General features: G+C 39.9%; 1 protein-coding gene across 1 annotated transcript in view; it reads left to right on the forward strand.

Moving 5' to 3' along the window:
- The window catches only part of DKK2 (dickkopf Wnt signaling pathway inhibitor 2), a 101,250-nt gene extending 90,935 nt beyond the window's left edge, over nt 1–10,315 (forward strand). The window contains exons 3-5 of the mRNA XM_087437214.1: nt 4,673–4,823; nt 6,021–6,176; nt 8,850–10,315. Of these exons, the coding sequence (XP_087293340.1) occupies nt 4,673–4,823; nt 6,021–6,176; nt 8,850–9,100 (558 nt within the window). The 3' untranslated portion in view covers nt 9,101–10,315. The remainder of the gene's footprint in view (nt 1–4,672; nt 4,824–6,020; nt 6,177–8,849) is intronic.
- Nucleotides 10,316–23,122: the final 12,807 nt, after the last annotated feature.

Consider the following 23,122-nt stretch of genomic DNA (forward strand, 5'->3'; position numbering starts at 1 on the left):
GGAGTTAAACCAAGGATTTAGTTGTGACCAAAGGTCTGTTCAGTAGTTAGTGCTGCTGCGAGACCAGAAACACTTTTCCTCCTTTCCTTTTTCTTAGGGAGGTGATTACTTCCTTGCTGCATTTGCATGTTCTAAGGGATGGGCAGTAACTGAAGAAAAAGAATAATTCTAACCTAAATCTAAGTCTCGAATTAATAGGCCTTTTCTCCCTGCAGTTTTGAGAATAACTGAAAAAAAAAAAAAAAGCCTCAGTTCAAATAAGACACAGTTACATTTCCTTTTATTTTGTTCATTAGAATATTGTTTAATTATCATGATTTGCACGATTGGCTTTTGCTTATAACTCTGATTACATTGAGTTTAAGTGAACATGGAACTGTGGTCAAGAAATGGAATGAGAAAATGCTGTTTACAGTCTTGTCGGTGTTTTCCGCGGTTGTTCTTGTCTTTCCAGCAGCTGCAGCAGGACGTGCTGCTGGTATTTGGAGGCTTCTAGAAAGAGAAGAGGCCAAGTTGGCTTTTCTAATCTGTAAATTCAGCACGAGGTCACCAAGCAGAGGCCTTCTCTGTGAGTGCGTGAAACAATCACTGTTACTTTCTCTTCGACACCTTGCAGTGAGGCCTGGCAGCCAGGCAGGGCTCCGGATCCCCGAGTTCCCTGCCGCTGGGCACATGTGACATTTGCAGAAGTTACTTAACCTCTCTTCACTTCATTCCTAAAATTGTAAATAATGATTCCAAATTAGCACAGAGTAAATGGACTTAAAAAGAAAATGCTTTATACTAAAAAGAAATGCTCATTTCTGATAGACTTTATTTTCAAGCTTTGTCCAATGTGTTCATTCTTTTTTTAGTTCATGTCAGGGTTGTAATGATAACTGGCTCTGCTATTCATGGAAAGCTCTCTATTTTTTAGCCTAGAAAGTGGACTGGGCACAATTCCTTTGTTTGTTGGCTTAATCATGGATGATTCTCACACATTCTTCATTTATGGCCCATCATCTGCTATGATTTGATGTCTCAGATGAATTCATCTCCTGGTTGTGACTGAGGCTAAGTCATGAATGGTTCTGCATGAAGGCAAGCAGTCCTGGATGCTCACAAGGCCGGGTTTCTGATTCGGTTTGGAACATTTCAGTACGGGTTGGGCGTACTAAGGTTTCTCCCTGATTCTTTCACTTGGTTCCCGGTTTCCACACTGACTATCACTGCTCCTCAGACTGTTCACTTGAAGTCAAGTAAATGAAGAGCCATAAAAATCCACAGTTAATAATTTCCAAAGCAGATAAAAAAAAAATCAGTCTTTTTATTCATTTATAAAATAAGTACCAGGGAAACATATCATTGTTTTTGTTAAATGGAAACTTAGACTAAGCTACTCAAATTCACTTTTTGTTTGTCACAAAACTATCATCAAATGGGACAGGAAGAGCCTTTGGAGGCCAAAATAAAGATCTTCCATGGGACGGTGTCTGGATGGCACTTTTTTAATGGATGTAATTTCCTCCAGTGGTCTGCTGATTGCCGTAGTCGTCACTTCTTCAGGACCCTCCATAACTACTTTAACCAAGTGCTTCTGTCTCTCCACCCCTCCCTCCCTCCCTTTCTCCTCTACTATGACACCATTTCCGGAAACGTTAAAGCAGTTAATGTAGGGAAAAAACAATAGCAAGCCGCAGAGCCCTCATGCTCTAGTTGAAAATGCCTTGTTTAAAACTCTTTCCTCAAAAATAATGCATTAGGCTGAAAACACGAGAATTGTTATTAATGGATCAAATCCATATTTTCTTATGTTCTGTGTTTTCTTGCTAATGGTTATGGCTGGGAAACCTTATGGCTGAGTAGATCCTTGCTGGGGGACATGGATTTCAGAAGGTAAGGCATGCCCCCAAATATCACTCACTTTCCCTACAACCTGCTTCCATCAATTTCTCTCATCCTTAGTTGATTTGATTCATATATAAAGGCTGTTTCTTGGAGCCAAGGGTTTCATAAGCATACTAGGAGCTGTGTAATATAACCTCGCATTTCAATTATTAAAATTTATGTTTTTAATTGTTAAAGAATTCCTCTTAATATTATGTTCTGGGATTCTATTCTAAGTACAAGTTCACGTTAACAATAACCTTCCATTAAAAAATATTTCCTGGCCCTGCCCGGTGGAGCAAGCAGTTAAGTGCGCGCACTCTGCTGCAGTGGCCTGGGATTCGTCGGTTTGGATCCCGGGCGCACACCGACGAACTGCTTGTAGAGCCATGCTGTGGCCGCTTCCCATATAAAGTGGAGGAGGATGGGCATGGATGTTAGCCCAGGGCCAATCTTCCTCAGCAAAAAGAGGAGGATTGGCAGATGTTAGCTCAGTGCTGATCTTCCTCACACAAAAAAAATATATATACATATATCCTGCCTACCTTTTCTGCTTGCGTCATTTCTATTTCAAGCCAATTAAAAGATATGTTGGAACATAATAAAACTACATATCCTCCCACATATTTTCTCTCTTAGACAAATGAGCTCCCCTCTGAAAAAACTGAGAATTTTACCATAATCCCATTCAAATAGAGGACTACTGTGTATATTACTTTTTGTGATAACATCTGCATCAAATATTTTCCATTTCAAGTATTTTCCATTTCAATATTTTCCATTTCCCATCGACTGAGAATGGAAAGATGATGATGTGCCTTCCACAATTTTCTGCATATATGAACTGCTACTTTTAGCAAACAATTTTCTTTCTACCATATAGACTATTTTTTTAGGAATGGAATCAAATATCATTCTAAATTCAAATCCCTTAAAGATTTGAGTTGTTGTTGTTTGAGTTGTAAATTGCACATGATATTTTGGGTGGCATGTGTTTATTTCTGTTGAAGGAACATGTCCTATTTTTGAGGAAGGAAAAAGACTTGTAAGACATCAAATGTTTCTTGCAAAACAATTTGATGAAATAAATGTTAATGAATCAGAAACATGTGAATTGTATTTCATTTAAAATTAATGGGTTCAAATACAAAGGAAGAGAAGTGCTTGGGGGAAGGAGTGTGGCAAGGCGGGATGTGTTTTCATCAGTATTGCATTCTTGAAAAATGGCCTAATACTCTGAATTCAACCTCATTCTCTCTTAAACCTAATGACGGAGTTCCAGAATGGGACAGTAATATGCAAGTTCATTTTATAGCTTTATCTGGCTCCAATTATAATGTACACATCAAACATTGCCACTGTGCAATCCTTCAAAAGCACTTTCAATTTGAAGTTAGTGGTTTTTCTATTTTTTTTTTTTGTAATGATGCTGAAAGTATATTTTTTCCCATAGAACAGCATGTAAAGTTTCCAGCCTCATACGTCAGCTTCATATTTATTTCCCCTTTCTAACTGAAGACGATCAGATCTAAATGGAAAACACATGGGGGTTGAATGTATACAACACGTGCGGGAGGAGGGGGGCTATGGAGGAAACAGAGAGAGAGAGAAGGGGAAGGAATAAGAAATGCACACAGAGTTAGGCCCTTAAACCTCATTTCATAAGTAAAACACTCAAACCACACTAATGATTTGAGTCACAAAAATTTTATCCTGTAGTTTTATCTTTATATCATTTATACTTGCTTAAAAACAACTACATAGCTTCTTTTTATTTATTGTGTATTTCAATTAAATGAATAACCAAGTATTACTCTGAAAATCAGAAAAAAAAGAACTACAAAAAGAACAAAAAGACTCACAAATAAGTCTCCCTGTCAATATCCCTCAAAATAGGAGTAAGTTTGAGGTGTGCTGTGACATCTCAGCTTCTCACATCTCAGTCTCTGAAAACAGGGACATTTTAAGTGTTCCAATAACTTCCAAGAGGCAAGGAGTACAAAACTGGAGACTATATTTTTATTTTTTGAGATAATATATGACATGCTTATGTAGCCTTCTGAACATACACGTGGCAGAGAAATGTATCAACGGAAGCCCCTTCTGTATAAATTGAGGGTGCAGCAGCCTGTAGGACTATTTTTGTGTGTAAGGAGCCTGTTGTTTCGTTGCCCAAGAACACGATGATGTAACTGGAGTTTAGCATCTCTCTGACCACTCAGAACTCTGCTGATGCTCCTTCCCGAGTTTAGAACGAGGACACCGCTCCTTGATTTCTTTGTGCCAAACAGTTCATTGCCTCAAACTGTTCTGGAAGTGGTTCCCCTCTTTGCTCCTCAGAGGCAGGAATTGTGAGGAGTCACTCTTAAAATATTTGTTCCATAATTGGGCAGAAGATGTGTTTTAGCTTCTAGCACGGCCTTAGTGGTTTTATTTAACCCTCCCCTCATCCTAGTTCAGCAGATGAACCACAGAGTGGCGAGGCTGTTTCATTTACACCTTAAATCAGTGACAATACAACAACTAAGACTGTTTCTGAGCACCCCAATCAATACAAAGTCTGAATCCTAACATCGTGTGTCGATGAAAATATATGGAGTGTCAACTTCATCGTTGTCACCATCAACAATCAGTATTTATAGGTTCTCAGTTAAGTCAGTGTCACTACGTAGAACATTATTACAATGGTGTCCTTCCTTTGAGGAGGGACGTATTTTCCATCATGATTTACTGCAGTCGCTTTTCGTTAAGTGTTACAGGGTCTAATCTACTTTGCTTTTGGTGTTGTTGTCCCACTTCCTGACAGGCCTACCCCTGCAGCAGCGATAAGGAATGTGAAGTTGGGAGATACTGCCACAGTCCCCACCAGGGATCGTCGGCCTGCATGGCGTGTCGACGGAAGAAGAAGCGTTGCCACAGAGATGGCATGTGCTGTCCTGGCACCCGCTGCAATAACGGTAAAGTTCACGCTCGGCGCCGCTGGCGGGCCTCTTCCTTTGTAAGTGGGATGCCTGTCTAGCAAGTTAGGCGACATTCTCTTTAGACCGCTGAAATGTAAGGAGCCTTTCTCAGCTGGCAGGGATTGGATCATGATTTAGATATGGGTAAGATTACCCCCCAAATGTTAGTTCCCCTGGGCTCTGATCATCTTCTGTATTTTGTAATCTATGCTGAGCTAGGATTTGTCCCTTGGAAGTGTTGCATATAATCACTAGATGTTCTGTTCCACTAAACACATAAGCGAATACATGCAAAAGAACAAAAGAAAGGAAACTGCTGTGATTTAGCCACACAGTTGTGAGTCTGTCTTCCAATTTCAGCCCAGTTTCACACCTCGATTCTTAGACTCAGGTGTCCTCCTTCAAAGGCCCCACCTTGTGGCACACTCAGATGTTGATGGAGTGAGTGATGGGTTCTACCAAAAGGAGAAACAGGAGTCTCTTCTCCGGCCTTTCCATAAGCATGGCTTCACCCAATCTCAATGAATTCGTAGGCAGAAAATTCTGTGTTGATGATGAAATGAAGAACCTAAGACAACACATGGTAAAACCATTAAATAATTGCAGAAGGTGATCAGAAACATACACTCAGAAAACAACACGATCAGCCTCATGTTCCTATACTTGTTCCCGACCTCTGGGCATAGTCCTTCTGGGAGTACCTTGGACAGGTGTTGATGGGAAGAAGACTCATACCATTAGGGCTAGTTATGGTATAGACTAGGATTGTGTTGCTGGTTGAACAAAGGAACATGGATCCTGAAAATGGATGTCTGGTCAATTTTAAAGCACTAATAGCTAATATTAATTTAATACATGCTGTACTGTGTCACTATTCTAAGCACTGCACACATATTCACAATAACTTAGCTAAATGAATTCTGTTTTTTTCCTACTTTTGCCCAGGGTCACTTGATCTTGAGAGAGACAAGATTCAAATCAAAGAAGCCTGGCTCAGGGCTGAACTAGTAAATACTCAGTCTCAATAAATTTGTAAATACATGAATGGATGAATGAAGAGATACATGATAGATAGATAGGTGGATAGATAGATGATAGATAGGTGGCTTCATACCTCACATCAGGAGCATACTTGGCTAATAACCACATTTGATGGAACTGACTAAGTCTAACTGCTTACCTGGCCATCTCCAGGCATCTGTATCCCGGTCACCGAGAGCATCTTAACCCCTCATATCCCGGCTTTGGACGGCACTCGGCACAGAGATCGAAACCATGGTCACTACTCAAACCACGACTTGGGATGGCAGAACCTAGGAAGACCACACGCTAAGATGTCCCATATGAAAGGTAGTGATATCTGTAGTTCTATGTTTACGTCTCCTTGTTTTATAAAGAAGTAAAAGAAAAATACAGACAATTAATTCTATTGGTTTTAGGAAAAAAATACAAGGGAGGTACTTTCATGGTGAGATTTTAACTGATTTATTAATTCTTTTTTTTTTTTTTTTTGTGAGAAAGATCAGCCCTGAGCTAACATCCATGCCAGTCCTCCTATTTTTGCCAAGGAAGACTGGCTCTGAGCTAACATCTGTGCCCATCTTCCTCCACTTTATGTGGGATGCCACCACAACATGGCCTGACAAGCAGTGCGTTGGTGCGCGCCCAGGATCCAAACCCGGGCCGCCAGCAGTGGAGCGCGTGCACTTAACTGCTACGCCACGGGGCCGGCCACCTGATTTATTAATTCTTAATTTTGCGGATGCTAGATGTTTCTTAGAGATCTTGAGTTGTTAGAAAACCTCTATTATGAGACTTGCAGCACCTGATCAAGCATGCCATTTTCTAAACAGTCCTGCTTTTTTACACGGAATTTAGAAGAAATCTCCTATACAAGCATTTCTGTCACAGATCAAAGCATAAAGCACTCTGAAAAGTAAATGGGAAAATGTCTGCTGACATGTCACTATCTCTCTAAGATTTTGAGTATTTTTCTCACCTTCGCAGATTCAGAAATTTTATTTCACTAAACAACCAGATAAACAACTAGATTCATAAACCAACTTAACAAAAATAATTGGTTTCCAGTGGAATTATGCATGGCTATAAAATCCCCTTCCTTGTATCAAAATATTTGGGAAGCCTAATCACTAATAGTAAAATTTGAACTTATGAAATTATTGAACCTAATTACTAATAGTAAAATTTTAAAAGCATGAAACATCTCCATTTTTAAAGGAGGCTTTTTGCAAGTGTAATCTCTGTAGCACTACTCTTTCAAGACATTCTGTGAATAAAAGTGCCTTGTGTTCAAGAGTTTTGTAACAATGCATCTCCCCATTTTTGGAACTTCATAATAAACATTGGTATGTTGAAGGCTCTGAGAAGTCCAGCAATGAGGAAAACTGGTTAACTCTCTTGAACACTGTATTTCCCCAGGTTGCTTGTCCACAAGACCGTTTCCCCACATTTTCATGTTCTGCAGAGCTAGTTCCTATAGAATATCTGACCTCTTAGTCTGACCTGGAATACTAATGGTCACATGGATAGTGCCAGAGAGACTGACAATTATCTTCAATTATCCTTTGTCTACACTCCCCGAGGGACTAAGCTCTTTACTCATATCTCCTATTTCTAGTCCACCAAATTCACACACATTTGTTAGTACATGAGTAGCCTTCTTTATTCCAATAGATATCTGTGCCACAGTACAGTTTCCAATTTGCTATTTTTATATAATTACATGTGTAATATTCTGATGGTAACTAGAAAGAGATCTTATCTCAATGGCTAGTGAGTTCTGTCCACATCACACAGTGAGATTGATGACATCTGGGATGACAGACAGCCTTTTAGAGCAGGGTTGGGACACTGTGGCCTTTGAGCCAAGTCTGTCCTGCTGCCTGTTTTTGTAAATAAAGCTTTATTGTAACACAGACGTGCCTGTTAGTTTAGGCATATCGGTAGATGCAATACAGCAGCAGAATTGGGGAGTTGTGACACAGATCATACAGTCTAAAAAGCCTAAAATATGTACAACCTGGTGCGTGACAGAGAAGTTTGCTGACTCCCTCTTTCTGGGTGCCCTTTGCTGACTTAATCCTTTTTTTCTGAATTAAATACCCAGATTTGTGCTTCCACGTGTTTCTTATGACGGGTTCTTGGTCGACCTGGGGCTGTCTGCCCTTTCTCTGCTCCGCCCTGTGTCACAGCTCTTTATAGACTGCATTTCCTGGAGTCCCTGTCAGGGGGCTTCTGGCCAGGTGGTTTTGGCTGTGGTGGGAGCCTGAGAGGCAGAAGAGGGAAAAAGCCAACATTTATTCTCCCTGCCTCAGGTAATATTTCTGGCAGAGCTGTGTCTCCATCTCCTTGGGGCTTCAGCTCCTGCCAGTGGGTCTGTTGGGCTTCTAGTCCCAGCCCGTGATTCCAGCCCCTGGGTTCTGGCATCACCTGCTCCTTTGGATCCTCCAGCCTACATGTGGTGGTGGCTTCCTGCTGTGCCACTTTACCACCCTCTGGTATTTCTTAGCCCTGCCACTCTCTGTTTTGAATACTCAGGGTTTCTCTCTTCCTGGCTAGACTCTAACTGATACATGGTCTTAGGAGTCCCTGAGAGTTTCAGCCTTCTTCTTGAATCAGAGTTTGTTTGCACCTTCCAAGAAAGTATCAAATTAATTTAAAAGCAATTCTTTTCATTTACTTATTTTCACTCACCTAGTAAAAAAAAAAAACACACAATAATGATCAGGGAAATATCTAAATGCAGACGATGACAAAGTAAAGAGAAGCACAGTCCTAGCTGTTCGTTAAACTTGATATTCGGACAGCAAATAATGGAAATAAACAATAATGGATTTACATGATTATAGGGACAGCCAATTGATATGAATCCAAGACTTTTCATTATAAATGGTGACATTATAGAAGATAGTATAAGTAAAAATATTTCATGTGCTTCTGATTGCAAAGTAGGATTTTTTTCTGAAGTGTCATGGTAATATCTTTTGGTCATCGTCTCTGCAGGGCATGAAGGAGACCCCTGCCTGCGCTCTTCAGACTGCATTGAAGGCTTTTGCTGTGCTCGTCACTTCTGGACCAAAATCTGCAAACCGGTGCTCCATCAGGGGGAAGTCTGCACCAAACAGCGCAAGAAGGGTTCTCATGGGCTGGAAATTTTCCAGCGGTGTGACTGTGCGAAAGGCCTGTCCTGTAAAGTGTGGAAAGATGCCACCTACTCCTCCAAAGCCAGACTCCACGTGTGTCAGAAAATATGATCACCTCTGAGGAGAAACGTCATTAGCAGACCGTGAATTTGTGTATTTAATGCATTATCGCACGGTGGAAAAGAGGATTTGGATCTCAGAAGAATGGCTAAAATAAGGAATGTGATGAGAATATAGATCACAGAAGGAGAGAAAGACAGAGAACTGAGCGGATGAGAAAGGGTGACAAACATAGTACAGCCAGTGTGTTTCCATGATGCAGCTTGTTTATGTAAATAATGTACACATTTGTGAAAATGCTGTTACTGAAGAAAAAGCACACCGTGAAAATTACTGACAGACACGTGTGACTTTCCAAGAGTTTAGGTTGTGCTGGAGGATCGGTTTCCTTCAGATTGGTGATTGCCTGTAAAAATAACCTAAAAGTCATATTTCCATTCAAAGTTACAGTTTAACAAAATACTCCCAGTATATCTTGGCTCTAAAACGTGAGAAGAGTCGTTCAGTAGGAAATGAAAGCATGGAGTGTAGTTAATTGGCAACACAGAATCACCTTTTAACTTGGAACACTGCGTCTACTGCTCAAAGGCCTTGGGAGACAAGAAAAAAAGGAGTCAGTATTTTCCAAATATTTTCAAAATAATGGCAGGGCTTTTCTCAAGGCCTTTTGAGAAAAACAACCTTGTTTTTCCTCAAACCGCTTATTTACATTTTTCAAAATTTTAATTTCACCTATAATGAGTAAGAACTGGTATAAGACAAAAACAGTCCATCAGATTCTAAAGGAATAACGTTGCATCTCTCTTGATTGTATGCGATTCCCAACCTGAACATATTTTATTTTCCAAACTATACCAGTTAATTGTGAATAGCACAGAGCAGAATTTTCACAGGTTGCAAATATTTTTAAGATATCCAAAATATGTGGGAAACAAAGCTGATGGAGCCATCGTTATTTTTTAAAGCTTTGGCATTCCCTATGTTTTGATAGATTTAGTCTGGTAAACACATGTATTCTTCGCACACTCGGCCGTACAGTAGGGAAAGCTGGCCACAGAGCTTGAGCTGCATCTGTCCTGCACTGAAGCACAGCAACGAAATGGAGGAAACTTTGTCAAACATCCAGGTTTGGGCAATATGTAGATCATAGGTCTGAAGCACAAACTGACTTTGCGTAGTTGAAGCCTGCGGCTGCACAACCTAAATGGAAACTTTCCATGGGATTAGCCATCAAAATATTTACGATGCAGATGAGTTCAGTGTGAGGTCATTCGACCTCAAAATATTTATTTTATATTTTTGAGGTCCTAAGATAATCTTAGTGTGAGGAGGTCTCATGGAATGACCTCCCAAGGAGGTGGTATAGTAAGGTTCCATTGCCCTTGGTAAGCTTCCAACCGGCCAATAGCACCATCGGATTTTTCTGCACAAACCTCTCTCTGCAACAGCTGTTTTATTGCCAAAGTTATAGTTTCTGTTTTCTGCAGCCATTGAGATTAAAAAATATAAATGGAATAACTTGTAAAATCTACATATCACTAATCTATAGAAACCACAGGTTCTAAATTCTTTGAAACCATTTTATTACTTTTTTACATTACTCAGTTCTAAATGTTATGTCTAGAGCATAAAGCAAAAAAAGTTATCTTATAGTTGTTACTTTTGACCTTTTCTTTTATATTCTGCGAGTCACTCCTTAGTTTTCTTTTACATAAACCCCATCTGCAGTCTCAAATTTAAGTTCTCCCAGTAGAAACTGGACCTGAGCCTGCATGTCTATTAAGAATTTCAGCTTCCCACACACATTCACTAAGACGATTAAGATTTACATTTTCCCCACATGTCTGCTAAAACAAAAATTACAAGCTAATCTATCCAAGAACCAAAGTCTGTCCAAACAGGTTTCTATAAGCTTGGCAATGTGAAAATGGAACATTTCAGTCAAACATTTCCTATATTGCAATTACATTTACAATCTGGTTTCTGCATTATTTCCCTTATGTACATCCCTTCAAAAATTATTATTTGAACTAATTTATTTACAGGAAATGTTAATGAGATGTATTTTCTTATAGAGATATTTCTTACAGAAAGCTTTGTAGCAGAATATATTTGCAGCTATTGACTTGGTAATTTAGGGGAAATGTATAATAAGATAAAATATATTAAATTTTTCTCCTCCAAAAATTGAATTCAAATTTCCTTGTGTTTTGCTTATGGGAAAAACTTGCATTGAATCATGGATTCTGAGCTCAACTGGACTTGGTCTGATTTTGAAGTCTGAGCAGGAATCCTTTGGACGACACTACCACGAGATGATCCAAGGCAGCTTACCATTACTGCAGGCAGCCTATTTCACGGCAGCACAGCTGTAATTGATAGAAAGTTATTTTTGCATTAAACTAAAGTATTCCAGCTTGTGTTTTCCACCCATTTATTCTGACTTTGCCTTCTGGAACATCTTGGAACAAGGGCTCTCCACAAAATTCAAATCCACCTAGAATATTTCCCATAATCTTCTCTCCAGGTTAAAATTTTCCAAAATAGATATGCCAACATGCTTAGGATATCGCTTCATTCCTGCTGGCACGAAGAAGCTGTAAAATATCTTTATCCCTGTATGGATACAGATGGAGTTACCTGGCCTGAGTGAACTCAAATCCACTCCCTGGGAAGGTCTTTCCTCTGCTTCCTGAACCCAGAGGTATCAGGAGTGTTTGACAAATAGCACTCACCAATTATGACACCAGGAGGTGTTGTAAGAGTCCATTTGTGTTAACGATGTTAATGTGCTGGAAATGTGGAAAATCAACATTCTGTGACCCATTCTGTGGAATGGGCTAATCATAGCTATGGCAGCTTAAGGAAGCTAAAAAAGTCTGATAGCTAGAGGTCAGAGTTGAAGATACCCCCACTGCTGAAATAATTCCCACATTATTCTAATCAGTCACTTAAGTATATTCTTAAATAGTTATCCATTTCCTCAAATTGAGAACAGTTATATTTCCTAGCTACAGAGTGTTTTTAGACTATAACAATCATATGGGTGTTATTTTTCTTTTCCGCTGAGCTCAGTGAGATGCTCTGAGAAGTGACAAATTGTCCTAACTTCCCTTTTAGCCAGGAAACAAAATACACTCTCGTAGCATTAGGATTTGAGAGGGGACTCAATCAATTGTACTTTTCTCCTCCCCCAAATTCAGGCCATTACGATGACAGATGACCATATGGCTGACAGAGTTAATACTGGAGAATGGAGTGTGTGTCTGTGGACAGGAGGACACCAGGAAGAGACAGACTCTGCCCATTCCCAGCACCACCAGCCAGCACCAGTCCCACCTGTGGGAGCTGCCCTGTGGACTGTACAACGTGGATGGGCAGAACAGGAATGACACACTTTCTTCCGGCGGCTAGCGCCAAAGAAGAAGGGCAGGGAATGGACAGAACTATGCACTTCTCATTCAAGAATCTCAATTGAATTCTCCAAAACTGGGTAATTCATACCTCATGAGAGAAGTGAGTGAGGAAAGGAGTAAGACAAAGATTATTATACACTCCTCATTAAACTGACATTAATAATTAGAAACAAAGAACCTCCCCATGTCATTCCCCAGATCTTTATATTCTTAACCCATTGTACATAACCATTTGTCTATGGTGAAGATATGGGTTTTAACCAAAATCTGACAGCCGTCTCCTAGAGCAGCGCCTAAGGAGGTCATCCTCCAATGCCAACCACAGAGTCCTCTCAGGACCAAAGGCTGGCAATTTAGATTTTATCTCCAGAAGATTGCAAAATGGATGAAAATAGTTCATTAATTCAATCAACTCCACATTACACTCAGGACTGGTAAATAACTCCTTTTTCTTTTAACAATCCCAAATTATATCCATCATATTATCCAACACAGTCTCTCAGAGGTTGTGCAGTGAGGTTAAATGACACACTGGGTACCTGATAATAAAATGTATAAAAGCACTTCAATCATAAATTTTCAACAGTATAAAAGATGCCCTACTTTTGAATATAAATCTTCTCCATTAAAAAATCCCTAGGAGAGATGGGGCCGGCCCGGTGGCGCAAGCGGTTAGGTGCGCACTCTCCACTGCGGCGGCCCAGGGTTCGCCGGTTAGGATCCCAGGCGCGCATGGACGCACTGCTTGGCAAGCCATGCTGTGGTGGCATCCCATATAAAGTGGAGGAAGAGGAGCACGGATGTTAGCCCAGGGCCAGTCTTCCTCAGCAAAAAATAAGAGGAGAATTGGCAGATGTTAGCACAGGGCCTGATCTCCTCACAAAAAAAAAAAAAAAAAAAAAAACCCTAGGAGAAATTAAAGTAGAAAATTTAAATCCTTTTGCATATTAAAGTCAAAATAAATTGAAGTCCAAAGAAATCAAAGTCTGTATTTATTATCTTCCTCTTTAGAATGAGGAGTCCAAAGAAATTGAAATTCAAAATCCTCAAGTTAATGCCTGAAGTTTCCCTCCCTTGTTCCATTTTCTGCTCTGTCTCAGCCAGGGGGTTCTTGATGCCTGGGAGAAGCGCATCTCCTTCAGTAGCTACGGCCTGCACAGTGTCTCACTGGAATGAGAGACTCCATTTTTAATAAAGTGCAATGAATTTTTAAGACACGCAAGATTAAGCTAAAGATGTCACCACATTTAGAAAACAAGCCCATCTCTAGCTCTTAGAGCAGATATCTCAGACAATGTGCTGTTAACACATCTAGGACATGGTGTGGTCAAAAACAATACCAGAGATGCTGGGAATCTGAGTGCAGGAAGATAGATGGAGAAAATCTTTGGTTTTGCTTTGTTAAAAATGTCAACCAATCCAAATCAGTTGTCTGGAACCCATGACCTATGTACTTACACTTACTTGGGAAAAATGTCCCACCAAGACGTTAGATATGGCACTCTTTTTTACCATATGGTAGGGTGGCAGGAGAATCCACCTGTGTGCTCCATCTATGTAAAATTCCATCATTTTAGAGAGTGAGTGGTATTTGAGGCATTACTGCCTTCACGTAAAACTAGTCAGGTTTAGAAATTGGCTATGGTATTAGCCTCATTGGGGCTTCTTTCTTATGCACCTAGCATATTCAAAGCATCACCAGTGCTTAAATGAGAATAGGTTTGGTCTGGAGATATGGTCTCCACAATATGTTGCAATCTGGCTTTTTTTAAGGGTGACACAGTGGCTGCTTCCACTGCTTCATGCTGTAGAATTACTCCCTCACTCCTGTGTTGGTCTAGTTGCAGAAGTGCATCAACAGATTCCTAAAATAAAATTGCTATTGATCTTTCTGAAAATTATTTTAGCAAATGGTGCCCAGGGGCACAGAAGACACTCTCAACTCACCTTCCTTCACTCAACACATACTCGCTGAGAGCACCTTCTATGTCCTAGGCAGCTGTGTAGGCACGGTGGGTAGAAGCAGAGAAACAAACCAGTAAACTTCATCCTCTCATTGTCTTTACATTCCAGTTATTTTTAGGGCAATAGCTGTGAGGCAGAATATAATTAAGTAACAATTCAATAAATACTATGGGAGACAGAGAGGAGCACTATGAAGAAAATTGAAGCAGGGTGAAGGAAGAGATTGTGTGAGAAGATCTCTTAGAGGAGGAAAATATGAGCAGAAATCTGAGTGAAGTGAAACGTTAGCAATGGAAAGTTTTGGAGAAACAGCGGCACAGGAAGAGGAAGAGCAAATGTAAACGTTTAACAATGGGAAGGAGCGGAGGGGGAGGTGGGGGTGGCATGGGGAAGGGGGAGAGGCAGGGGATGAGGTCAGAGAAGGAGTTGGGTCAGATGGTGAAGAACATTAATTGACTGTCATAAGCACTTTATTTTGAAAGAGACATGGAGCTGGCGAGAGCATCTGAGCATGCGAGTAGCATGAGCTGATGTGCTCACCAGGCTGCTGTGCGGAGAGGAGGCTGTAGGGCATCCAGGCAAGAACCCCTGTGACTTAGACTAGCGAGGGAAGGTGGAAGTCATGAGAAATCGATGGATTCAGGGTAGGCTGGAGGTAGAGCCAACTGGATTTGCTGTTGGACTGCAGGCAGATTGTAAGAAAAAGAGTGGAATCTCTCCAGCCCAGCATGAGGATCAGGAACACAGAAAGAGAAACTGTTGATAAGAAAAGAAAGGTTAAAAATGTCTCCTACCTGTACAGTTCCCTTGTGTAAAGAACGAATTGCCCTCGGTAGAATACTGAGAATTCTTTAGAAAATCGCCCTTTGTAAGTGTCTCACCACTTGAGAACTTACGTAAAAATTCTATGAAGGAAGGATTGCATCTACAAAAAGAGAGAACTTGTTGGATGTACTAAGGGAAACAGTTGGACAAATGGAAGAATTTGGGGGGATGGGGCAGGAAGATAGAGAAAGGAGAATAAATAGGGGCCCGAGCGCAGAGATTGAGCAGAGGTTCCTGTGAGAGTGTAAGAAAGAAATGCATCAAGTAGAATGTTGGAAATCCTAACAGGTGCTAATAAGAAGCTTCAATTTGATACAGATGTCAAGGGGTGTCAAGGAAAACTTATGGGAAGAGAACAGTCGACTCACAGCAGTAGGGTTAGAAAATTATTTTAGCAAAAAGTGTGGCTCAGGCAGCACTCCCATTGACATTGGGCCAATGAATTGCATTAAAGGGTAATTTGTCAAAGCAAGTCCTAGTTCTCTTTGAGTCTTAAGTAATTGTATAGTGTAGGACCTGGGAATGCTAAAGAAATAGCAATAGGCGAGTAATTGAAGTACTTTCATGAGAAATACATTTGCCATCATACCTCTCACACATACGTCATGAATACCACAGTGTGCAACCTTTTAAAATTTCCTGGAGTCAACAGTTCTTATAGATGCCATGGACTTGTTTTATTTGCTCCACACCTTCCCACTTCACTGCACCTGCTACACCAGTCATCATTCTGTGTTTAATGGCCAGTCAGTCTCCAGGGCCTGGTAACAGATGGAGAACACCAGATCAGCGAGTACGTGTAAAATATTCTAAGTCCTACTTAAGCTTTTCAGGCAGACTTTGAAATTGAGATCATTTCATCTTCCATTTCTTTTCCTACCTTGCCTATTGCTCCTTACAGCTGTATTCTCGTTTGTTCCAATAGCCATTTCTTCTGTGCCCAATCGTATGCTGTCCTTAAAGCTTATTTAGGTAACAGTAAAACTGAGCCATGTCTATGGAAATTTCACAGTAACTTGAAAGCTTTTTAACACACGTCCATGCCTTATAATTTTGCAAGATCCAAATATAATGATGCTGTCTTTTACAATGCCTGAAATGAATACACAGAAAAACTCTTTTCTACATGTTTCAAGGGACTCAGAATTCTCTTTGGGGAGTAAACTCCCCAATAACTCTGGGCTTCAGTTTGGAACTGTTACAAATCAATGTTATCTGTGGAGAAATGTGGGGATGCTGTGCCAAACTTTCCTTAAAATAAAAGTGGTCAAGATAACTTGACAGCAGTTAGGATTTATTTCTTTAATGAGTGTGAACTTGTTCAAAACACTGTTTTAAGATTACAGAAGAGAATGAGTATCTGCTGTTTAACAGGGAAAAACAGTTCCAGGAAAAACCTATCAGTGTTAAGAGTGGGACAGGCTGAAGACACTGGCCCCCTGGAAGAAAGGGACAAGCAGAGACAATTCAAGACCATGCTCAGGGGGCAGGAGATGAGTGAACTTTCCTTTAGGAAAAACTTTTGTTTTCATAGCCTTGAAATAAGTCAAAGGAAAGGATTGATTGGGTGAAAACTGACTGTTAGGGGTGGGAGCTTCACAGAAAAACCAATGATTTAGGGACATCCAAACAGAATATTGTGCTAGTCCAGCATTCTCTGATTCTTCAGTCATCTTACTGAGAATCCAGATCTTATCTCACCGTCAGTTGGCAAAGATTGCTCCTAAGGCTTGCTCTTTTATAGGATTCAGACAACAGTTACACAGCACTTTGTATTTTGCTCCAGAATGCCATCACATGTGTCACTACATTTTATTCCTTATAACAGGCTTGTAACCCTTGTCTCTCTCCAATGTTCACCAGGTGCTGGCTTAGTGGCGTCTCCCTCTCATCTCAAGTCGTTCTTCACACAACTTCTCTACAGCCAAGAGGATGGAGCCAGGATTTGAAACCCTGACTCTTGGAGGCCTGAGTTTGTACTCCTATCCATTAGCTCATGCTGCCTCCATTGGGAATAACTCCACCTTTTCAGATTATGGGGATTCTGTGGCCTGCCTACTATCACAGAGTTCATTAATGTCAGAGCTGAGGCTAAAGGCTATCTTTCATAGTCACTTCTTCACTCCAAGATTTGCTTAGTAGCTCCTAAAGCAGTTTCCTTATTTTCCCCAAAACCATAGTAGAGAGTGCTGGAATTAGGGCTAACAATATATCATTCTCTCCCCCAGCAGATATTCCTCCCCAATGACTTCTTTCAGGGCACAAATTTGCCCAGGTACTATTTTGGATAAAGTTAACAAGAACGGCTTATGGGTGTATAAACTTCTACAGTTTACAAAGCTTACAAATAAACACTATGCCATTTGACATGTGGACAACTGAAAGGTAATTCAAAAGTTCAAACTTTCACAACAAGAATAGAAAGCAGGTTTGTTCTTTTTTCTCAGGATTGCTTTGGCTATTCAGAGTATTTTGTCATATAAATTTTAGGATTCTTTGTTCTATTTCTGTGAAGAATGTCATTGGGATTCTGATTGGGATTGCATTGAATCTGGAGGCATCACAATCCCTGACTTCAAAATATGCTACAGAGCTATAGTAATCAAAATGGCATGGTACTGGCAGAAAAACAGACACACAGATCAGTGGAACAGAATTGAAAGCCAAGAAATAAAACCACACATCTATGGACAGATAATCTTTGACAAAGTAGCCAAGAACATACAACGGAGAAAGGAAAGTCTCCTCAATAAATGGTGTTGGGAAAACTGGACAGCCACGTGTAAAAGACCATTATCTTACACCATATACAAAAATTAGCTTAAAATGGATTAAAGACTTGAATATAAGACCTGAAACCATAAAACTCCTGGAAGAAAACATAGGCAGTACACTCGTTGACATCGGTCTTAGCAGTATCTTTTTGAATACCGTGTTTACTTAGGCGAGGGAAACAAAAGAAAAATAAAAAATGGGACTGCATCAGACTAAAAAGCTTCTGTAAGGCAAAGGAAACCATGAACAAAATGAAAAGACAACCTAACAACTGGGAGAAAATATTTTCAAATCATATATCTGACAAGGGATTACTGTCCAAAATATACAAAGAACTCATACAACTCAACAGCAAAAAACAAACAATCTGATAAAAAAAATGGGCAGAGGATATGAACAGACAGTTTTCCAAAGAAGATACACAGATGGCCAACAGGCACATGAAAAGATGTTTAACACCACTAATTCTTAGGGAAATGTAAATTAAAACTACAATGAGATATCACCTGACACCCATCAGAATGTCTATAATTAACAAGACAAAAAATAACAAATGTTGAAGAGGATGTGGATAAAATGGAACTCTCATACAGTGCAAACTGGTGCAACCACTATGGAAAACAGTATGGAGATTTCTCAAAAAATTTAAAATAGAGATACATACAAGCCAGCTATCCCACAACTGGGTATTTATCCAAAGAACATGAAATCAACAATTCAAAGAGATTTATGCATCCCTATGTTCATTGCAGTATTATCCACAATAGCCAAGATGGGTGCCCTTCAATTGATGAATGGATAAAGAAGATGTGGTGTATATATATACAATGAAATACTGCTCAGTCATAAAAAAAGACAAAATCGTGCCATTTACAACAACATGGATGGACCTTGAGGGTATTATGTTAAGTGAAATAAGCCAGGCAGAGAAAGACAAACGCTGCATGATTTCACTCGTATGTAGAAAATAAACAAACACATGGACAAAGAGAATAGATTAGTGGTTACCGGAGGGGAAAGCGATGGGGAGAGGGAGAAAGGGGTAAAGGGGCACATATGTATGGTGATGGATAAAAGCTAGACTATTGGTGGTGAGCATGATGCAGAAACTGATATATAAAATATAATAATGTATACCTGAAACTGCACAATGTTATAAACCATTATGACCTCAATAAAATAATTAAATAATAAAAATAAAGAAAACAAAATCAGTCACAGGATACAGATTAAATAAAAATGACAGCTTCAAAACAAACAAAACAAAACAAAAAAGAATGGAAAGCAGGCATGGAGTTTTTCAAAGCAGGATTTGGGGAGAATGTGGCTGGAATTAACTTTGGTATGACTAACACACTAAAATAGCAACTGAATATCCATCTCATGCCACCTCACATTCTGGTGTGATAACATAGCCCAGAACAGAAAATTAATCACCATTTCTTTGAAAATATTGCTATTTTTTAAGAAGTCAGTTTAAGATTCCACTGAACCTGTACTCTGTTCTATGTCCATTACCAAAGTATTATGTCTGTTTAGATAAGATGCAGAGTTGCTAAACATGATGGAAATACATAAACCATTTTTTGACTACATACATTATTTTTAACTGTCCAATCATTCTGTCAGGGAAACGGAAATACTGACTGAACAAAATGACTTGCCAATGTCACTGGGTTGGGGGCCAGAGGAAGTGGAGGTGGAGATTTGCCCAAACTATGACCAATATGATTTGATTTTACACCTGTGCTTTACTTGTGGGCCAAGTTATTTTATGTATTCTTTAAAAATATTACTATATTTCTTTACCTAACATGACCTAAAGAATTTAACAGCTTCTGGAGGAATGGTGCTTTCTTATATTACAAACAGTGCTTCACGGATGGCAACCATCCATCCATCCATCCATCCATCCATCCATCCATCCGTTACATTTGGCTCCTTAAAGAGGAAAGTGAGGGTGATTGGGAGTTCAGATTTTGTTTTCTTAAAATCCCTGGATTTGGTGAGTAATTGTCACCAGAATATGAAAGGTACTCTCAAGAAGCATTTCTTTCCTTGAAGAAAAGCAACAACTTGAAGAATGAGAGTCAGGTAAGAAAAGACTGTATAATGACCATAATTTGCTGTTTTTTTAAAAAAACACCACAACTTTTAGTTTGTAACTGGTTTCCATAAAAATGCTCTAAGTTGGAAAGTTCTTTATTGCTTATTCGATTTATATAATTATTAAGTTGTAATATATTTGAAATCACTTTAAAAAATGTACTTGACTGTGCTGGATGGTCTTCCTTTGCCCTCCTGCATCCCAGGAGATTAATCGATATCAACTGCTTCAGTGGGCTCCCTCCATCTCCATCTACTGGCTGGGTTTGACGGAAAGGAGACTCCTGAGGAAAGTTTGACGGTGAGATGAGGGCTCAGAGTCTATCTCCTCTTGGCTCTTGCCTGACATGGCAGAGTCTGATAGTGATTCTATTTCTGCACCAAAGGCCACAGGTGGGGATGAACACCCTTTTGCTAACTCCTCTCTGGGTTTCAGGAATGACTCCTTCATACCTAGCAGTGTGAACACCTGCTGATTCCAGCCCTGAGTGCATCAACACCACTCCTTGCTAACCTAACACTGCCTACACCACTGTAAATCCCTTCATGCTAAGTCCCTTCATCAAGCTCTCCTCAATTACCTGTCTCTGTTTCCTGCCAGGACCCCGCCTGACACCTGACCTAAATATAAATGGTAATCTGCTTTTCCTCTTCACTGTTCTCCTTCACAGTCTATGATGGTCAAGATGTAACATCATAAAGACGGTCATTACCAAGGCCTCATCTGGCTTCCAAACATGTTTAGTGTTGTCTACAGAGTGCTGGCTTGTATACTAATTTTAGGAAAATTTGCATTATTTGTTAAGATTTAAAAAATTGAAAGTTCTTACATAAAAATCTGGATTTCTAGATTCTCCTGAAAAACAAAAAAGCAAAACACGCTGAACTACAGGAAGATGCTAGCCTGCACTCTGCCATCAACCGTTGACCAGAGCCAAGAGGGGTGCCACTCTCACTCTGTCCAGTTCCCACCACTCCTTGTGGTTTCTGAGTATCAGTTATCTTTTTTTTTATTGAGCTTGCGGTTTTATTCTTATCGTACATTTAGGAAAAAAATGGAAGTCACACATTCCTCTGCTACAAATACTCCAGTCTCCCATTACCCTCAGAATGGCCTCTGAACGCAACGTGACCTGGCCTCTGTTGACCTTCTCAACCTCGTCTCCTCTCTCTCTTCCCTTCTGTCACTCCACTCCAGCCAAGCTTACTTTCTTTCTGTTCCTTGAACTCACCAAGGTTGTTCCCATCAAACTCACCCTTCCTCAGTCCTGTCTAGTGTAGTTTCCATATGCACACTCAACCTGAACTTCACACGGCTTCCTTCCTTGATTCATAGAGGTCCATCAAATGCTATCTCTTCAAAAAGGCCTTCTCTCTAGAATGAGAGGGTCTCCATTTTGATTGGAGGGTCTGGTGTGTATGCATACAACTCCAGTATCTTGTTCCTGCTTCTGGATCCTCTATTTTTAGCACCACTACCTCTCAGCTTCTCCACCAGCAAATCCATAAACTGTAGCAGCAAGTGAACTAATACCGCATGACCTCTGCATGGTCCAGACTGTGAATGCTGCTTCAGCCCTGGGATTAAGAGGTAGAAGAGTTATTGTGCGGTATTAAAACCAGATGGTGTTATTTTAATTAGAGTAATGGGGGTTCTTAATCAAAGAAAGTGCACTAACAAAGCCAGGATATATCATCATGACCATTAAAAATATAGGCAAAGAATTGCAAAGCCATTACTTTAGAATATCCTTGAAATTTTTCTGTAGAAATAGCTCTGTTTCCATTAACACATACTTGTGAGCCTTTTCCAAAATTCCTTCCATAATCTTTTTTTTTTTTAATTCTTTCAATAAATAGACAAAAAGCATAAATGTCTTAACAGGCACATAAACCAAGTTTTGGTGCTTAATTTTTGGGGTTTGGGTATGTATGTGTGTGCATTTTCTGCATGTGTAAGTTGTGTTTTCCTCAGAAATAAATAAAAGAAAAGACAAATCTTCCCTTTGGAACCATTAACCACAAAAGATTCCTACGAGAAAAGTGAAATTTAATTTGGGAAGGATGAATGGAACAATCTGGTCCCATAAGTAGTGCAATATACTTAGCTCCATTCCAATCATTTTAATAACTCACACCCACTCTTTATCCTTTTCACTTGCCTGTGTTTTAGCACTTCTATGTGTATCTCTAGAGACTGGAGCATTCTTTCCATGTTTCTGACACTTGTGCTTATATGTATTGGGGCTGATCCTCTCTCCTCCGTTAGATTTTAAATTTATGGTGCACCAACTTTATAACTCCCCACTCCACTGAGTAGCCCCACAGCTGAAGTCTTACCTCCTTTGTGAACTCTCCCTCAGACCCTGCTGACCCCTGGTGATCCTTTCCTTCTCCAAATTCATATTGCATTTTTCATTGCATCACATCCCACAGCACGTTGCTGTAATAACATTTAGTGAGCACTTATATGACACACACTTTTCTCTGTACTTTGTATGCATTACTAAACTTAATTCTCACAGCAACTCTATGCATCAGATACTGTCTTTATGCCAACTCAACAGACCAAATTAAAATATTTGCTAAAGCCATACAGCCAATAAATGCTACCACCCACTGAGGTTTCTGAATTTAGAAACATTCTTTTTAAGCATTCTGCTTGATCATGTTACACTATCTCCTGCATATATAATGTCTATTAATTTATGAATTATGTCCTATAAATTAGTTGAGTCTTAGCCGAATTCTGTACTGTACTCCAATTGCCCCTCCAGTGCCCTGGTCTGCATTATGGGAGGCACTCAGTAAATACATTCTAGCGAATCCGGAAGCTGTGATCGGAGCTAAACCATCCTCGTGAGAGTCTCCAGAGTCTTGTATCAGCTTACCTCACTGCGTGTAGCCAAGTTTAAAATCTATGAGACTTGAGCATTTTTATTTTTGAGATTATTGGAATATTCCAAGGAAATGGACTTATGCTATG

The sequence above is a fragment of the Ceratotherium simum genome, chromosome 12 (genome assembly GCF_057802395.1).
Source record: "Ceratotherium simum simum isolate JZ-2026a chromosome 12, ASM5780239v1, whole genome shotgun sequence".
NCBI lineage: Eukaryota > Metazoa > Chordata > Mammalia > Perissodactyla > Rhinocerotidae > Ceratotherium > Ceratotherium simum.